At 55.3% G+C, this 17227-nt stretch overlaps 1 protein-coding gene across 1 annotated transcript; it reads left to right on the top strand.

Moving 5' to 3' along the window:
• Positions 1-2167: 2167 nt before the first annotated feature.
• LOC128827388 (mucin-1-like) lies at positions 2168-16598 on the top strand. The gene is made up of 5 exons (XM_054011236.1): positions 2168-2271; positions 3671-3797; positions 12802-12918; positions 13826-13978; positions 15763-16598. Exons 2-5 carry the CDS (start codon positions 3749-3751, stop codon positions 16596-16598), a joined length of 1155 nt encoding a protein of 384 aa, XP_053867211.1. The 5' UTR covers positions 2168-2271; positions 3671-3748.
• Positions 16599-17227: the final 629 nt, after the last annotated feature.

Below are 17227 nucleotides of genomic sequence, written 5' to 3'. Positions count from 1 at the left end.
AGCTTTAGCCCTCCCCATGCCCAGCACATTAATGTACTACGAACTTTGCAAAGGTTATTACGAGAGCTGGTGGAGATTGCCAATATTGTTTTAATGTATAAAACGAAAAGGAAAAACAGGCCCTGTGACTTTCCCAAGGACACGGAGTCATTGGTGGAGCTGGGAAGAGAACCCGAACCCGGGAGTCCTGGTTTCCAGTCCTTCTGTACTAACCTACCAGAACCCACTCCCCTCCCAGAGCTGGGGCGAGAACCCAGGAGTCCTGACAACCAGTTTTAACTACTAGCCCCCCTCCCCATCATGTCTCAATGGAACCCAGGAGTCCTGACCTGCAGGCCCCCTTCCTCCTGCGTTAACCCACTAGACCCCACGTCCTTATGAAACCCAGATTTCCAAGGCCCAACCAATCCTACTCCACTGTGCCCCACTGTCCACTCTATAGAACCCAGGCATCCTGGTTCCCACCCCCACGTCTCTCACCACTGAATCCCGCTTCCCCAGGGACAGGAGTAGGACCCAAGGGTCCTGCCCTTGATCTACATGGCTCCAGGAACAGAACCCAGAAGTCTCGCCGCATTGTCCCATGTTTGACCTGTTACCCTACATTGCCACCCCAAGTCTTCCCAGGGGAGTTGGTTTCACTCATTCCTCTAATTCAGTGGTTTTTCCAACTTTTCCAGCTGTGTACCTGTTTCCAAATAACGCAGTTTACCATGTACGCCCGTCTGAGCAGCGCCTAACTTCAGAGCTGGGCGGCCAGAGAGCAGCAGCTGCTGGCCGGGGGTTCATGTTGTTTGCATTGCGGGGGAATTAATTTCTCTAATCCTGCTCCCGTCCCTCCCACGGCCATTTTTGCTGACAACAGTTTGTGTTTTCATAGTTTGGGGTCAAAAGATTTTGGGGTTTGGGTGGAAAATGATTCACTTTTAGGCCAACAATTATTCACATAGTAGCAGTTTGTAGCCAAAACTGAGCCCGTTTTAAGCCCCTTTTCAACTCTTTTTTTTTTCATCTGAACCATTTTCATTTTTTCGCTGAAATTCACACATGCCCCCAACCTCCCACCAAAAGTTTTATAATTCTAAGGTTTTTGAGGTTTTCAGGGTTTTGTTTATTAAATCTGATGTTATCTCTAGGTTGGGAGCAGGACTCCAGCTCTGTGCTTGTATAACATTTATAACACAGTGTGTGGGAGTTGGGGTTGACTGATAGAAGGACGAGGTGCAGAGGCTACACCCAGTTCACAACCAGCTTGAAACCAGAGCTGTGGTCAAGGTCATTAGAAGGGCGATGGAAAGCCCTGTCCTGGTTTACCCAGCATGGTAGGATCAGTTCCCGTCTTCGCTCATTGCATTGTGTCTCGACTGCACTGCAGGGCTCGGGTTCTTCTCCATGCTCAGGTCGCTCTGTTCCGCTCTGCGTTTAAACTGGGCTTAACATGAGTGTCAATGGAAGGAAGGAGGGAAAAGAATAAAAACACCCTCAGAGCTTTAGCCCTCCCCATGCCCAGCACTGCAAGGTACTAAGAACTTTGCAAAGGGAGAGGTTTCTAGTTGCTTTGTGTGGGGAAGCGGAGACACATAAGAACATAAGAATGGCCAGACCAAAGGTCCATCTAGCCCAGTGTCCTGTCTTCCGACAGTGGCCAGTGCCAGGTGCCCCAGAGGGAATGAACAGAACAGGGAATCATCAAGTGATCCATCCCCTGTCGCCCATTCCCAGCTGCTAGCAAACAGAGGCTACGGACACCATCCCTGCCCAGCCTGGCTAATAGCCATTGATGGACCTATCCTCCAGGAACTGATCTAGTTCTTTTTGTAACCTTCGGGTGGTGGCACTGCCTTCAGAGCTGGGCAGCCAAAGAGCGGCGGCTGCTGGCTGGGGGCCCTGCCCCTCTAAAGATGGAGGTCCAACTACTCCTGTGGTTATCCGCTGTTACAGGATTTCTCACATGTACCCCTGACGAGAGCTCATGTACACCCTAGGGGTACGCGTTCCCCAGTTTGGAAACCACTGCTTGAATAGGATTTCCCGGCAGGAAGAGAGGAGTAGTTGTCAGGGTGCACAGGTGCACAGGTGGGCAGGGCCGGCGAGGGGAACAGGAATGTATAGGCATGACCAGTAGAAACTTGCTAAACTATTTGTTTCTATATTACATCACAGCATCTACCCAAGCCTGTCTATAAAAAGAGAGAGACAGGTGCACCTTTCTGTTTCGCAGAATTAGCCACCTACTTCACCCCAGGCAAACTTCTCTCTAAGGAACATTAGGTAAGTGATACCCCTCTGGTCTGTTGGTGCTGTAACCACTAGACCCTACTCCCCTCCCAGAGCTGGGGAGAGAACCCAGGAGTCCTGGCTCCCAGCCCCCCTGCTCTAACCACTAGACTCCACTCCCCTCCCCTCCCAGAGCTGGGGAGAGAACCCAGGAGTCCTGGCACCCACCCCCACCCCTCCACCATATGAATGCTGATGAAGGCGAGAGCCAGCATGCAAACGGGGCAGCTGATGGGTGCAGCAGGTTCACATCAAAGGAGAAGCACCATTGTGCTCCAGTTCCCCTCCCAGCGAGTGCAAACAGCTGCCTGAGACTGAGGGGTGGGGTGGGGTGAAAGAGCCGCCCGCTGCCGCACTGGAGAGATGACTGTCTGACTCCCATGTAGACTCTTGGACTCCTTCAGCCGGGAGCAGGAAATCAGCTCTGTCCTCTCCTTACCAGGGAACATGGGGCAGAACAGAGCCGGAGGGTGGCTGAGCTCCCAACCACAGGTGGGGAAACTGAGGCAGCTGCAAAGCATTGGCAATGCCATGACACCTGCCAAAGGTGGGACGTGTCCAAGCGCAGTGCACAGGGGTGGGAGGGAGAGGGCAGAGGTCGCTGCCCCCAGGAGGGAGAGGGGATGCCTCCCCCCACTCTATGGCTGCCTGATGGTCTGTGCGAACATGAATGACCCCAAGTGGGTGCGGGAGGTGTCACAGCTGTGTGGCGTGGGGAGCAAAATCCCCACTCAGTGTGGGGGAGGGGGTCAGTAAAATTCCTCCTCCCCCTGGGGAACCTGGGGTGATTGTGCAGGGGTCCCAGGCCCTGGTCTGTGGGGAGGGGGCACAGAAGGAATTTGGCTCTGGAAGAAGGATTAGGGTTTGTCCTGGCCCGGGCCCTGGGATCCCTCCACTGTTAAAAGCAGTGCATGGCTGAGAGCTGCTTTGCAGGGAGCTGGGCATTGTGTATTGAGGACTGTTTGTAGTGGCAAGCTATCACTTTAAGAGTGCTTGGGTTGGGGGAGTGGAGTTTCCTGGTCCTGCTGGCAGTCTGGGAGCTCTGCGGGGAAGTGTGGGACCACAGGCAGCCTGCAAAGAACCAGCCTAGAACAAGGTGGGCTGAGTTGTCTCTCACCACCATAGGGAGCAGCCTGCTTTGTCTCCCTCTTGTTTTTGGTTCTTGTGTGTGATCATTCTGGATTCCCAGAAACAGAGTCACCTTACGCCGCTACCTTCCAGCAGGAGCATTTGAGGTTTGTCTCTGACTTATCTGTGTGGGTGCCACAAACATACCAGCCACGAAGGGGTCGGAGGTGCGGCTAGCCCAGAACTGTGGCAAATAGCTCTGTGGTTTCACCCACCTTATCAATGGGCTCATGCATGTGCCATCCCTCGTCTGATCTCATTTCAGTGATCAATCTCCCGGCCAGAGAATTGGCTGCACCACAGACCCCAGCGCCGATCTACTGTTTACTGCTTCGCCATCACCATGGAGGCTTCTCTTGCCACCTGCATCCTCGCTGCTCTCCTGGCTATGGGTGAGTGGAGTTGACAGTTGGCGTGCGTGCCTGTTCTTTCCATGTGCCGTCACAGCTCCGCGGGCACGGCAGACCTGGATGGTATCACCCAGAAAAACACAGTCTCAGTTCAGCGGCAAAGGGGCGAGAGAAAAAAGTCCTAGGGTCCTGGCTGCGTGGTTAGAGCGTCCTAACAGTTCAGTCAGCAGCCGGACAAAGGTGCCCTCGTATGATTTCTCTTTTATGCCTTGATACAAACAAGTTGTGTATCACCCTCCCGACGGTTCACCCACCCTGCACCTTCTCCTGTTGGTTCGAACACACCATGTCCATCCATCACTCTGTCCTCCTACCTTTGGCTTCACTGGGGGTGGGGGTGGCCCTGCTCCGGCTCCCAGGACGGTATTTATACGGTAGTTTTATGTTGGGGTGGACCTGTCCTCGCCTTCTGGAATGTGTTTACATGAATATCCAGTGCCTGGTACTTCTCTTGAGAACCGTGTTTTAGCAACATTAGCAACCCTGCTGCCAAGTTCCTGTACCAGACGCTGACCTGGTAACTCTCTGCTTTGACTTTGGGTCCAGCCACTGGTCTTACACCAGACCCTACGCTCCCGGCTCTCTCTTCACTACAAGTGGGGTCTGTTCCTACAGGGGCTGATTTCCTAACTTCTCCAAAGTACCAACAGCTCAGAGCCACCTGCCGGGTGAAACCAGCCGCAGGATAACGGGGGCTGAGCTGGGGGCGTCTGAGTGACAACGTCCGAGGAGGAGAGGGCTGGAAGTCACAAAGTCCCTGTGACAGCGAGTGAAACAATTGTGGAAATGGGAGGAAATATTTACAGTTTAAATCACTAGAACCAAGTCGTGACTGGGCACGTTTCAGAGCTGGCCAGAGGCCAAGGGCATTTCGAACGGGATTGTCTGTTGTGTAACAGGCAGCGGATCTGAATTTCAGTAGCAGGAGCTCAACTCTATATGAAGGGTCATTCTGTGTGATCCCCAGCCAGTGTCGGGGGATGTGGGGCGCAGCTGCACTGGAGTCAGTGGGGCAGGGCCCAGCCGGTGTCAGGGGGGTGCAGCTGCACTGGAGTCAATGGGGCAGGGCCCAGCCGGTGTCAGGGGTGTTAGCCAAATGGGCTCGTTTCCCCCTGGAGCTGCCCAATTACCCCAAGGAGGCACGGGAGTCGAGAAGACGGCTTCAAGTTCTTTATTGATCAGTCAGCTGAGCGGGTGTCCCCCTCGACTCATGCCAGAGGGAGGAACACACCTTACAAGGACAACTGGGCTTCTTTTATACAGAGAGACAAACAACTTAGCGTGTCTAAATTCTGCTAACCTATGCTTTGTTTAAATTCAGTTCTAGTAGTAATCAGGATACATCTGTTTAGCTTCCCGTCCTTCACATTCCTTTCCCAGGGTCCGTCCAACCCCCTCCCCTTTGCCATATATCTTCTATACATCCTGTATACGTGCAGCTTCATGCATGGGAAACGACAGTGAGAACTGAGATAAGCATGTTTACTGAGATAACAAGCAGAAGCCGAGATAAACATGTTTTTCAGTTTTTGGGCCTAACAAGATTCCCCCCTAAAAAGCATTTTGAGAGCCTTATGGCCCCCAATCCTCAGCCTTCACCGGCTGGTATAGGGCCATCATTTGTTGGTGTATAATTTGATTAGCCATTCGTCAGACTAATGCAACTACACAGGGAGCTAAGCAAGCTAGGGTTAATAGGGTTGTAATAAAGAGTACAAAGAGAAGAAGGCCTTCTCGGAGCCATCCCAGTTGCGGTAACCAGGACGTGAACCAGTCCATATTCCACCCGCCCCATGTTTGGACCAGGACATGGGCTAGCTTCCTCATTTCTTTTGTTAGCTGTTTTACCGCCTTTCCATTATCATCTATTTGTAAACAGCAATTAGATTCGTTTAATTTTGCACAAATTCCCCCTTCTTCTGCCAGCAAATAATCAAGTACTAGATGGTGCTGGTAGAGCACATTCCTCATCTGAGTGGACTGATCGGCCAAAAGATCAAGAGCTGCAGCCGTCTGATTAGTTATTATTTCTAAGATGGCTTGCAGCCTAATTATCCGATTCAAGTTGTAAATGGGCTCCCTGGCCCCTGAGATCCACTCATTAGGATTCCATGTAGCTGGACCATAATGTTTTATAATTCTCTCAGGGGGCCACTCCTGAGCCCCCCATGTTTGGGAGCTTCCGGCGGTCAGGGTGGAATCCACGAACCGCCTTTCTCTAATTAAACCTTAATTCCCAATTTATTTCCCTGCATCTGGAGTAGTAGAAAGAACAAGGGTCTTATATATCCAACATAACATATCCCAGACCAATTTGGAGGCAATCTTCAGTAGGCATAGGACCCGCAGATCCAATAATGGCCCTTTAGAGCCCAGGTTCCATTAGCAAAGGGGCCATCCCAGGTTTCCTCATTCTCATCGTCCTCTAGATGGTCAAAATATAAAGGATTACCTGGCCTAAAGGTCCCCCCACCATTCCATCAGCTGAACTGCAATAATCACATCTCCACGCCCCAGCTCCTGCTTTCCAGACACAATCGCAGCCCCATTTTGGCTGATTGGTGCTAGACCAGAATTGTTTAAAACCCCATACTCGAGTTCCATTTTGATTTTGCCATGCCCATTTGAAACCACCGTACCACGTGGTCCTTGCTAGTGGTATTGTCTACCTGGCAACTCGTGAATAGGGCGTCAAAGAACCCATCCTGTCCTACCGCCCTGCAACCTTCGGCCGTAGGGTAGTATTGTTTGGAGCATTTCACCCAACTATTATTGGTGAGCCTCACATGGGTCTGGTTCCATTGCCCCTGATATTTAGAACAGTCATACAGATGACAATAAGGGTCCCAGCAATCAAACCCTGGGGATAGAGTCCAATCACACTTGCTTTCTCCCAAGTACACTCCCTCCCACCTTGTCCAATTAAGGCAGAGAATACCCTTTCCAGAAGAATACAGTCGCCAGGGGCTACTATCCTCAGTCCAAACCCCCGTTCCATCGTGGACTATACTTAAATTGCTGAGCCACCATTTGGGCTGTACAGGCTGGGCTACCCAAGGCCATTCATTTAATTCCCCTGGGCCTCCGCATACCCAACAGTTACTGAGGTTAATGGATTTTGCTATTGTCTCCCCCAGCTGTAAAAACCTATTTTCCCAACCATAATAGTGGTGGAAGCACATAAACAAAGATATTAACAATAATTTCATTATCTTTTTCTAAACAGTCCCTTTAGTCCGTCTAAGTACTGATACTCCCAGGTGGAGTCTTCACCTGTGCCACCCCGGGCGTCCGGAGCCGGGGCGGGCAGAGGGCTGGTGTCCTCTTCCGCTAGTTCAGTCTCCGGGTTAGGGTTCAGAAACAGCTTTACCCGCGTATGGTGTGCCCATTTGTCACTCCCAAGAACTTTGACTGCAGCTTGGCTGATGAGCGAGACAGTGTGCGGGCCGTCCCACCGTGGTGTAAGGGGGTCACGCTTCCACTTCTTGACGAGGACCTGATCACCGATCTGGAATGGGTACATGGGCTGGTCCAAGGAAAGGGCCTGAAAAGGCACCGCGTCAATGCAGCTGTAACAAAACAGACTGCAACCCAGAGACCTGTTTCCATAAGGAGTCCTTCCCCATTTCCCAGTTTACATCCTCCCGGAACCCCGGGATAATGGTGAAAGCTTAAGACCCTTACGTGGGGCCCTTTGAATGCGGGTAAGGGCGAGTGGTAACGCATCAAGCCACTTTAAACTAGACTCTGTGCATAGTTTAGTGAGGGTATCCTTGAGAGTTCTAATCATCCTTTCCACCTGTCCCGTGCTTTGCGGCCTCCAGGGGGTATGCAACCTCCATTGTATACCGAGTGCCTGGGACACCTGTTGCAAGACTTCAATACAGTCATGAGTGGGGCTGGTCTCATAGGAAACCCAAGGGTCAGGCAATAGGGTAGCTAGGTTGAGGGAGCTAACTGTCCTAAAGGTTAAGTTAGGGGCTAGCAAGGGCCCTACCTCATATCTGGTATGTCGACTGGGATTTAGATGCTTTTCCCCAGCGCCTGTCCCCAGTATTTGAGGCATCCCGTGGGGAACCACAACCTCAGTGTCCCCCCCCCAGGGTAAACTTTTCAGCCTCCTGTACAAGGAGAGCGGTTGCTGCAACGGCCCATAAGCAGGCAGGCCACCCCTTGGCGACAGGGTCCAAGACCTTTGAATAGTATCCAATGGGTCGCCAGGTTGGTCCTGACCTTTGGCACAGGACTCCAGCTGCCACCCCTCCTCTTTCATGAACGTATAAGGTGAATGGCTTCCGGGAATCTGGGAGGGCTAGAGCGGGAGGCTGAACCAAGGCTTCTTTAAGCTCTTGAAATGCTTTTTCCATTTCCCTGGTCCATTTCCAGTGGAGCAGACCTTCTTTAGTCAAAGACTCATAGTGGTCTGGCTTTTCCCCCATAGTCAGGGATCCAGAGTCGACAGAAGCCAGTCAGTCCCAGAAATGCCCTTAATTCTCGGGGGTGTCGGGGCTGAGGGCTATCAAGTATAACCTGGATTCTTTCTTTACCCAAACTGCGACTCCCTTGGCAGAGGTGGTATCCAAGGAAGGTGACCTGCTGCTTAACCAACTGAGCTTTTTCCTTTGATACTTTATACCCCTGTACCCCAAGGGGATTGAGGAGCTCTACAGTTTGCTCCTTGCAGACTGTCTCTGTTCAGTACTCAAGAGCAGATCATCGCAGTACTGAACTATGTTACATGAAGGGTGTTTAGCCAGGAATGGGGTGAGGTCCCTTTTTAACTGGCCGCCAAAAATCTCTGGTGCACAGGTGAGTCCCTGTGGGACAACAGTCCAAAGATATTGGGCCCTGTAATGGGTGTCCGGATCCTCCCACTCAAAGGCAAACAGTCTCTGCTATTAACTTGTTAATTTGTCTTAGGTCCTGGACCAACCAATACTGCCCATTAGGCTTAGGCACCCCCATTATTGGAGTATTGTATGGGGACGTGTCTTCCTTTAACCACCTGCACTGCAAAAACTTTTGAATCAGGGGTTTTAACCCGATCCGAGTGGTTAGCTTAAGGGGGTATTGTCGAATTCAGACTGGGCTGCTTCCCTCCTTAAGGGAAATATGCACTGGTGTAGCATTCCTGGCTCGGGCCACGCCTCCTTCCTCCGCCCAGACCTTGGGATTTACACCCCCCTCCCAGCAGCTGGCTTCCAGGGAGTGATCTCTAGCATTTATGAGAGCCATCTGGTAATTAGAGGCTTGTTGCTTAGGGATTCTGACTTCCATTGTCCCGTTATCGAATGAGATCTCCGCCTGTAATTTAGTGAGGATATCTCGTCCAAGCAGCGCTATGGGGCAGGAGGGACTGCAAACAAACTGATGGGAAATTTGACGGTCCCCTATTTTTACTAGGAGAGGCAAAGTTTTTTTCCAAAGCTGTAGTTTGTCCCTCTATCCCCTGGACTATGGCACGTCCCCGAGCTCTATCTCGGGGAGCCTTATTAAGGGGGAGCAAACTAAGAGTGGCCCCAGTATCAATAGGGGCTTCAATTGGGCGGCCCTCCACTTTAATATTTACCGTGGGATCCAGGCTGGCAGCTTGTGCTGTCAGGAGGGGCCGCTGGGTCCCCCAGCCCCCCTATGGGGAAGACTCCTCCCCTGAACGTCCTGTACTGTCGTAGAGGATGGGAAGGGACGGGGTTTTATCTTTACGTTCCTTTCCCATGGCCTGTCACCGGGGGCATTCATTCTTCCAGTGCCCCTCTTTCCTACAGATAGCGCACTGATTTCGACCCAGGCAGGGGCCCCGCCCCTACCACGGTGGCCCTGGCCGTCCCTTAACTTTGTCCCCCCTTTCTTCATATCCTTTCCTTTGGGCCATGGCTAAAACGTGGGCCCCTTTCTTCCGAGAACGGGGGATTCTGTTGCTTCCAATTATATAGATCACTAGTGGTAAAGGGAACATATACCATAGTGAGATTACCCTCAGGGGCTACAGTTTCCTGCAGTGGACACAAATAATTCTGTTGCAGGGGCCCTTGGAGTACCGGGCCACCCTTGCTCCTGGTGTGGTTAGACACCGGGGAGCTCAGAGAGATCGGAGGGGGTTCCCGTTTGGAAAAGTCCTGGTCGCTTGGCTCACCCCTTTCAGTTGAGCCATTATCCTCAGAGGAGGGGGTGGGGATTTCAATTGAGGATACCAGAGCCAGGAGGCCGGGATACAAAGGGGGAGGGGGCATAGGATCAGCGGCAGAGGGAATCACAGCCCGCAGACAAGATTTCTTAACAGGGAAACAGGGTTTCCTAACAGGGGCACGGGCCATTAAGGTTTTAATAGTTTGTGATCTACATTTTTGTAACCATGGGGGATGATTGGCCACAAGGTCCTGCCAAATATCTATATAGGGATATTGGTCCCAATGCCCATCCCAGATCACAATGCTATGTACTGCTTGTACAACCCCTGGTTTGAGCGTCCCTCCCTCGGGCCATTCCACCCTGAATGTCATCCATTCAAGAGTACAGAATTTTACAAGCTTGACTTTACATAATACAATTCCATAATTAGCCTGGCGTCTAAACGCCTTCCAGTTATGCAGCATACATCCCAGGGGTGTCCAGGAGAAGGTGCTTTGTCCGGACCCCATTATGCTTTACCCAGAGTTTTCCAAGACAGAGATATCAAGAGGGGGAAGAGGTATAGATCTAGTTCTAACTCAGATATCCGCTGGGTCACGAGGTTCGGCTGACCCCCCTTGCAATCAAGATATCCTGGTCATCGGGTTTCCCCTTGCAGGAGTCTTGGGGCGGCTGAAGTCAGCTTAAGCCTCAGACCTGTCAGCAGCACTCATTCATCTTTCACACAGATCCTTTAATCAGTTACAATCTCGGTTTCCAACACACCATTAAGAGGAGAAACAAGATTACCCTTCCTATAGACAAGAGTAATCCCTGAGGTTGCTCCAAGTCCCAGTAATTGTTAAAAACGGCCCATGGACTTGTGGAGTTAGTTACGTTACTCATTGGCCGTTATTTGCTTACCCTTTAACCAAAAACACAACAACAAGACATTTACAAAGCTACAATAATGTTAACATACCTTCCCGTATACAGGCTGCCTAGGGGATTTCCACTGTCCAACCCACACCTCGGGGGCGTTATTCCTCAAACCCAGGAGGTAAACGCACTTACCGCCCGAAGTGGCCGCGTCCGGCAGTCAGACTTCCCCTCCTTCTGAAGCCGTCTTGCTTCCGTGTCCTTCAGAGTTCTCTTTAGAGAGGACGCAGCCGCCCCGGCCGATTGTGACGATCCGAGGCCCGAGCAAAGCAACAGCTCGAGGTGGCCACTCCTCGGAATCGCCCTCGGCCGTCGGTCAGTGCCCTCTACAGGGAGAGAAGTCCCGGCGGAGTCGCCATTTGTTAGCCAAATGGGCTCGTTTCCCCCTGGAGCTGCCCAATTACCCCAAGGAGGCACGGGAGTCGAGAAGACGGCTTCAAGTTCTTTATTGATCAGTCAGCTGAGCGGGTGTCCCCCTCGACTCATGCCAGAGGGAGGAACACACCTTACAAGCACAACTGGGCTTCTTTTATACAGAGAGACAAACAACTTAGCGTGTCTAAATTCTGCTAACCTATGCATTGTTTAAATTCAGTTCTAGTAGTAATCAGGATACATCTGTTTAGCTTCCCGTCCTTCACATTCCTTTCCCAGGGTCCGTCCAACCCCCTCCCCTTTGCCATATATCTTCTATACATCCTGTATACGTGCAGCTTCATGCATGGGAAACGACAGTGAGAACTGAGATAAGCATGTTTACTGAGATAACAAGCAGAAGCCGAGATAAACATGTTTTTCAGTTTTTGGGCCTAACAGGGGGGTGCAGCTGCACTGGAGTCAATGGGGCCACGGCCCAGCCGGTGTCAGGGGGGCGCAGCTGCACTGGAGTCAGTGGGGCAGGGCCCAGCCGGTGTCAGGGGGGTGCAGCTGCACTGGAGTCAGTGGGGCCAGGGCCCAGCCGGTGTCAGGGGGGTGCAGCTGCACTGGAGTCAGTGGGGCAGGGCCCAGCCGGTGTCAGGGGGGTGCAGCTGCACTGGAGTCAATGGGGCAGGGCCCAGCCGGTGTCAGGGGGGTGCAGCTGCACTGGAGTCAATGGGGCAGGGCCCAGCCGGTGTCAGGGGGGTGCAGCTGCACTGGAGTCAGTGGGGCAGGGCCCAGCCGGTGTCAGGGGGGTGCAGCTGCACTGGAGTCAGTGGGGCAGGGCCCAGCCGGTGTCAGGGGGGTGCAGCTGCACTGGAGTCAATGGGGCCACGGCCCAGCCGGTGTCAGGGGGGCGCAACTGCACTGGAGTCAGTGGGGCAGGGCCCAGCCGGTGTCAGGGGGGCCCAGCTGCACTGGAGTCAGTGGGGCAGGGCCCAGCCGGTGTCAGGGGGGTGCAGCTGCACTGGAGTCAATGGGGCAGGGCCCAGCTGGTGTCAGGGGGGTGCAGCTGCACTGGAGTCAGTGGGGCAGGGCCCATCCGGTGTCAGGGGGGTGCAGCTGCACTGGACTCAGTGGGGCCACGGCCCAGCCGGTGTCAGGGGGGTGCAGCTGCACTGGACTCAGTGGGGCAGGGCCCAGCCGGTGTCAGGGGGGTGCAGCTGCACTGGAGTCAATGGGGCAGGGCCCATCCGGTGTCAGGGGGGCCCAGCTGCACTGGAGTCAGTGGCAGGTGTGACTCGGCCCTTGCTGAGAGCGACACCGGCTCACACCCGCTGGGATCTCTCTGGGATTTGTGAGGTGGGAAAACCCACTGGGGAAATAAAATCTGCAGCAAACCTGGGGAGATGCAGCTTCCGAGCAGCGTGAAATGTCTGTAGCCCGTGGGGATGAGGGACCGAACTGGGGCAGTGCAGTGGATGAGGGACCCCAGGGCGCTGTACAGAGATTCCCCATAGAGCCCAGGGGAAGGTGAGGGAGGGACAAATCCAGGTGGCTCATGTTCTCTCTCCGTCCCCAGGGGCCTGTCTGCAGTGTGAGGTTTGCGACGGACCAGGAACCAGCTGCACGGGCAACCTACAGACCTGCCTTGATGGGCAAGACTCCTGTGGTGTCGCTCTGACAGAAATGACATGGGGTAGGTGAGAGGGACCCGACCCAACATGGGTCAGTGAAGATGGTGGGAAGCCAGGACGCCTGGGTTCTATCCTAGTCCCAGCTCTGGGAAGGGCGTGGGGTGGGTGGGTCTGAGCAGTGGTTAAGGAGCCAGGATGCCTGGGTTCTATTGCAGACCCTGTGGCTAGCTCCCCAACGGGGCCTTTGGCTTAGCACTGCGATGCCGAACCCCCAGGTGACTTGCCAGCCAGTGGGTCGGGGCCCGGCTCCCTGTACGGTGCATGGGGAGAGGGAGGTACCTGAGGAGGGGATCTGCCCAAGCCAGCACGCCGAGAAGGCAGCCGCCTAAGCAAGCCAATAGGAAATTCCGAGGAGAGGGGTGTGGCCTAAGCCCCGCCCCTCACCCGGAGTTTGGCTTCACAGAGGCGCCCAGCTCTGCTTGGGATACACAGCCGGGAATCCGGGGTCTGGCCCGGGTCAGCCCTTCCTTGCGAATGACGGCTGTGGAGGAGGGGCTGCCAGGAGACCCCAGTGGCTAGGAACTCAGCTGGACCCTGGGGAAGCCAACTTCAAATTCCCACTCGGCCCGAATCGGGTTGGGGTCTTCAGTCCAGATCTCTCCCCTCCTACGGTCGTGCCTGGCCCTTGGATCTGGGTGGGTTTCTCAGTCTCCCCTGTTGAAGCCGCCCCGCGTTGTATGAAATAGTTAAACATTCCCTGGAACCTGATTCCCCCACAGCAGGAGAGTGGGGAGCTGGAGGATGTAAATCCAGTATTTAGGTGCTGAAATTGCTTTGTCTAGCCCTACGGGACCTCAGGGGAGTCACTTCCACTCCCTGTGCCTCAGTTTCCCCATGGGTGGAGGAAGGCTAATGGCACAGGGGTGTGAGTGGAAAGGGAATAAATCTCAGGCGTCTCCTCCTGTGCAGTGGGAATGAATACCCAAACCGTTCTCAAGGGCTGTGTGGCATCCAGCCAATGTAGATCCGGCCCCGTCTCTGTGAATTTCGGGAATGGAATGGAAATAAGGACACGCTTCACTTGCTGCGTGGGAGACGCCTGTAGAACAACCACAGTTACAGGTAAGTCCGCCTCTCCTGCCCCATCCCCTGCACCTCCTGCTGCCTGGAACCTACTTCGTGTTCACTTCCTGAGACTGGTCCTCTGACCCCGCAGGAGGCGCCCCTTGGAATAACACTGATCACCTGGGAATAGTCCTCCTGACCTGCAGGGGGTGCCCCATGGGGGTACAATTGGGGGGTGTTTTAGGGGTAATTTGGGGCTGCAGGAGGGGTGTGTGTGTACTGGGAGGAGGTACCTGGGGGATGCTGGAGGGGTGTGTGTACTGGGAGGGGGTAGCTGGGGGATGCTGGAGGGGTGTGTGTGTACTGGGAGGGGGTAGCTGGGGGATGCTGGAGGGGTGTGTGTGTACTGGGAGGGGGTAGCTGGGGGATGCTGGAGGGTGTGTGTGTACTGGGAGGGGGTAGCTGGGGGATGCTGGAGGGGTGTGTGTGTACTGGGAGGGGGTAGCTGGGGGATGCTGGAGGGGTGTGTGTACTGGGAGGGGGTAGCTGGGGGATGCTGGAGGGGTGTGTGTACTGGGAGGGGGTAGCTGGGGGATGCTGGAGGGGTGTGTGTGTACTGGGAGGGGGTATCTGGGGGATGCTGGAGGGTTGTGTGTACTGGGAGGGGGTACTTGGGGGGATGCTGGAGGGGTGTGTGTGTACTGGGAGGGGGTACTTGGGGGGATGCTGGAGGGGTGTGTGTGTACTGGGAGGGGTAGCTGGGGGATGCTGGAGGGGTGTGTGTGTACTGGGAGGGGGTAGCTAGGGGATGCTGGAGGGGTGTGTGTGTACTGGGAGGGGGTAGCTGGGGGATGCTGGAGGGGTGTGTGTACTGGGAGGGGGTAGCTGGGGGATGCCGGAGAGGTGTGTGTGTACTGGGAGGGGGTAGCTGGGGGATGCTGGAGGGGTGTGTGTGTACTGGGAGGGGGTAGCTGGGGGATGCTGGAGGGGTGTGTGTACTGGGAGGGGGTACTTGGGGGGATGCTGGAGGGGTGTGTGTGTACTGGGAGGGGGTACTTGGGGGGATGCTGGAGGGGTGTGTGTGTACTGGGAGGGGTAGCTGGGGGATGCTGGAGGGGTGTGTGTGTACTGGGAGGGGGTAGCTAGGGGATGCTGGAGGGGTGTGTGTGTACTGGGAGGGGGTAGCTGGGGGATGCTGGAGGGGTGTGTGTACTGGGAGGGGGTAGCTGGGGGATGCTGGAGGGGTGTGTGTGTACTGGGAGGGGGTAGCTAGGGGATGCTGGAGGGGTGTGTGTACTGGGAGGGGGTACCTGGGGGATGCTGGAGGGGTGTGTGTGTACTGGGAGGGGGTAGCTGGGGGATGCTGGAGGGGTGTGTTTGTACTGGGAGGGGATAGCTGAGGGATGCTGGAGGGGTGTGTGTGTACTGGGAGGGGGTAGCTGGGGGATGCTGGAGGGGTGTGTGTGTACTGGGAGGGGGTAGCTGGGGGATGCTGGAGGGGTGTGTGTACTGGGAGGGGGTAGCTGGGGGATGCTGGAGGGGTGTGTGTGTACTGGGAGGGGGTAGCTGGGGGATGCCGGAGAGGTGTGTGTGTACTGGGAGGGGGTAGCTGGGGGATGCTGGAGGGGTGTGTGTGTACTGGGAGGGGATAGCTGGGGGATGCTGGAGGGGTGTGTGTACTGGGAGGGGGTACCTGGGGGATGCTGGGGGTACCTGTGGCCTCACTCTCAGGTGGGGGGCAGTGTTGCTCCCTGTCACTGTGCAGGGTGGATGGTGCAGGCCTGGGACACCTCGCCAGCCTGTCCGTCAGCGCCTCCCTATGGGTCTCTCCCCCTCTCCAGGTCACCCCTCCTGGACAGGCTCTGCGGCCCCTGGCACAACGGATGCGCCTCCGGGACCCGGGGTCCCCAACGTGACAGACGCGCCTCCGGGACCCTGGGCCCCCAACGTTACGGACACGCCTCTGGGACCCGGGGCCCCCAGTACAACGGACGTGCCTCCGGGACCCTGGGTCCCCAATGTGACGGACGCGCCTCCGGGACCCTGGGCCCCCAACATGACGGACACGCCTCTGGGACCCGGGGCCCCCAGTACAACGGACGTGCCTCCGGGACCCTGGGCCCCCAACATGACGGACGTGCCTCCGGGACCTTGGGCCTCCAACATGACGGACGTGCCACCGGGACCCCGGGACCCCAACGCGACAGACGTGCCTCCGGGACCCGGGGCCCCCAACACGACGGACGTGCCTCTGGGATCCGGGGCCCCCAACGTGACGGACGCGCCTCTGGGATCCGGGGCCCCCAATGCGACGGACGTGCCTCTGGGACCTTGGGCCTCCAACATGACGGATGCGCCTCCGGGACCCGTGGCCTCCAATGCGACGAACGCGCCTTCGGGACCCGGGGCCCCCAACGCCACGGTGGCACCTCCGGGACCTGGGGCCCCCAACGTGACAGATGCGCCTCCAGGACCCGGGGCCCCCAACGCGACAGGCGTGCCTCTGGAAACCGTGGCCTCCAATGCTCCGAGCGTGGCTCCAGCAGCCACGACCTCCCGTACAGCGGGCATGACTTCAACAACCACAACCTCCGGCGCTGCGGGCGTGGCTCCAGGACCAGCCGGGTTTCTCCTTGCAGCCTTTGCTGGCCTCTTCCTGATGACACTTCGCTCTTAATTCCCCACCCGGTGAAACAGCCACACCGCACTGAAATCCACCCCTGGAGCCTGCGTTAGCCCCTCTCCCCTCCGGGGGTTCTCAGCTCCCGCATGGACTCATATCCCCTTGATATTGTTGCATTGAATAAAACACACTGGAGACCAAACTCTCTGGAATTTTATTTATTTTTTTCAATGGAGGGAAAATGTGATTCTCATGGGTAGGACCATCAAGAAGCCAGGTAAGAACATAAGAGCGGCCACAGCTAGTCCGGTGCCCTGTCCCCGACAGTGGCACAACCAGAACTTCAGAACTTCAGGGGTGGTGCACAGAACACAGTAATTTAGGACAGACCCACCCCTGTCTTCCCCTCCTGGCTTCTGGCAGTCAGAGGTTTAGGGACACCCAGAGCTGGGGGTTGTGTCCCTGACGATCTTGGCTAAACGCCATTGATGGCCCTATCCTCCCGGAACAGATCTAGTTCTTTTTTGAACCCTGCTGTGCTTTTGATCATCCCCACATCCCATAGCAATGAGTTCCACAGGTTAATTGTGCACTGCGGGAAAAAGTACATCCTCTTGTTTTAGTCTTTCCTCATATGGAAGCCGCTCCGTGCCTTATGATTAGGTTAGAAATATCCCTAGTGG

The sequence above is a fragment of the Malaclemys terrapin genome, chromosome 21 (assembly GCF_027887155.1).
Source record: "Malaclemys terrapin pileata isolate rMalTer1 chromosome 21, rMalTer1.hap1, whole genome shotgun sequence".
Taxonomy (NCBI): domain Eukaryota; kingdom Metazoa; phylum Chordata; order Testudines; family Emydidae; genus Malaclemys; species Malaclemys terrapin.
Note: the sequence above shows the minus strand (reverse complement) of the source record. Positions and strands in the feature narration are given on the sequence as shown.

What these genes read in the sequence shown, in the direction of transcription:
- LOC128827388 (XM_054011236.1), top strand. Translation starts at nt 3,749, where the DNA reads ATGGAGGCTTCTCTTGCCACCTGCATCCTCGCTGCTCTCCTGGCTATG. An exon ending in CGCTGCTCTCCTGGCTATGG is followed by an intron (nt 3,798 to 12,801) that starts GTGAGTGGAGTT and finishes CTCCGTCCCCAG; the next exon opens with GGGCCTGTCTGCAGTGTGAG. An exon ending in TAGAACAACCACAGTTACAG is followed by an intron (nt 13,979 to 15,762) that starts GTAAGTCCGCCT and finishes CCCCCTCTCCAG; the next exon opens with GTCACCCCTCCTGGACAGGC.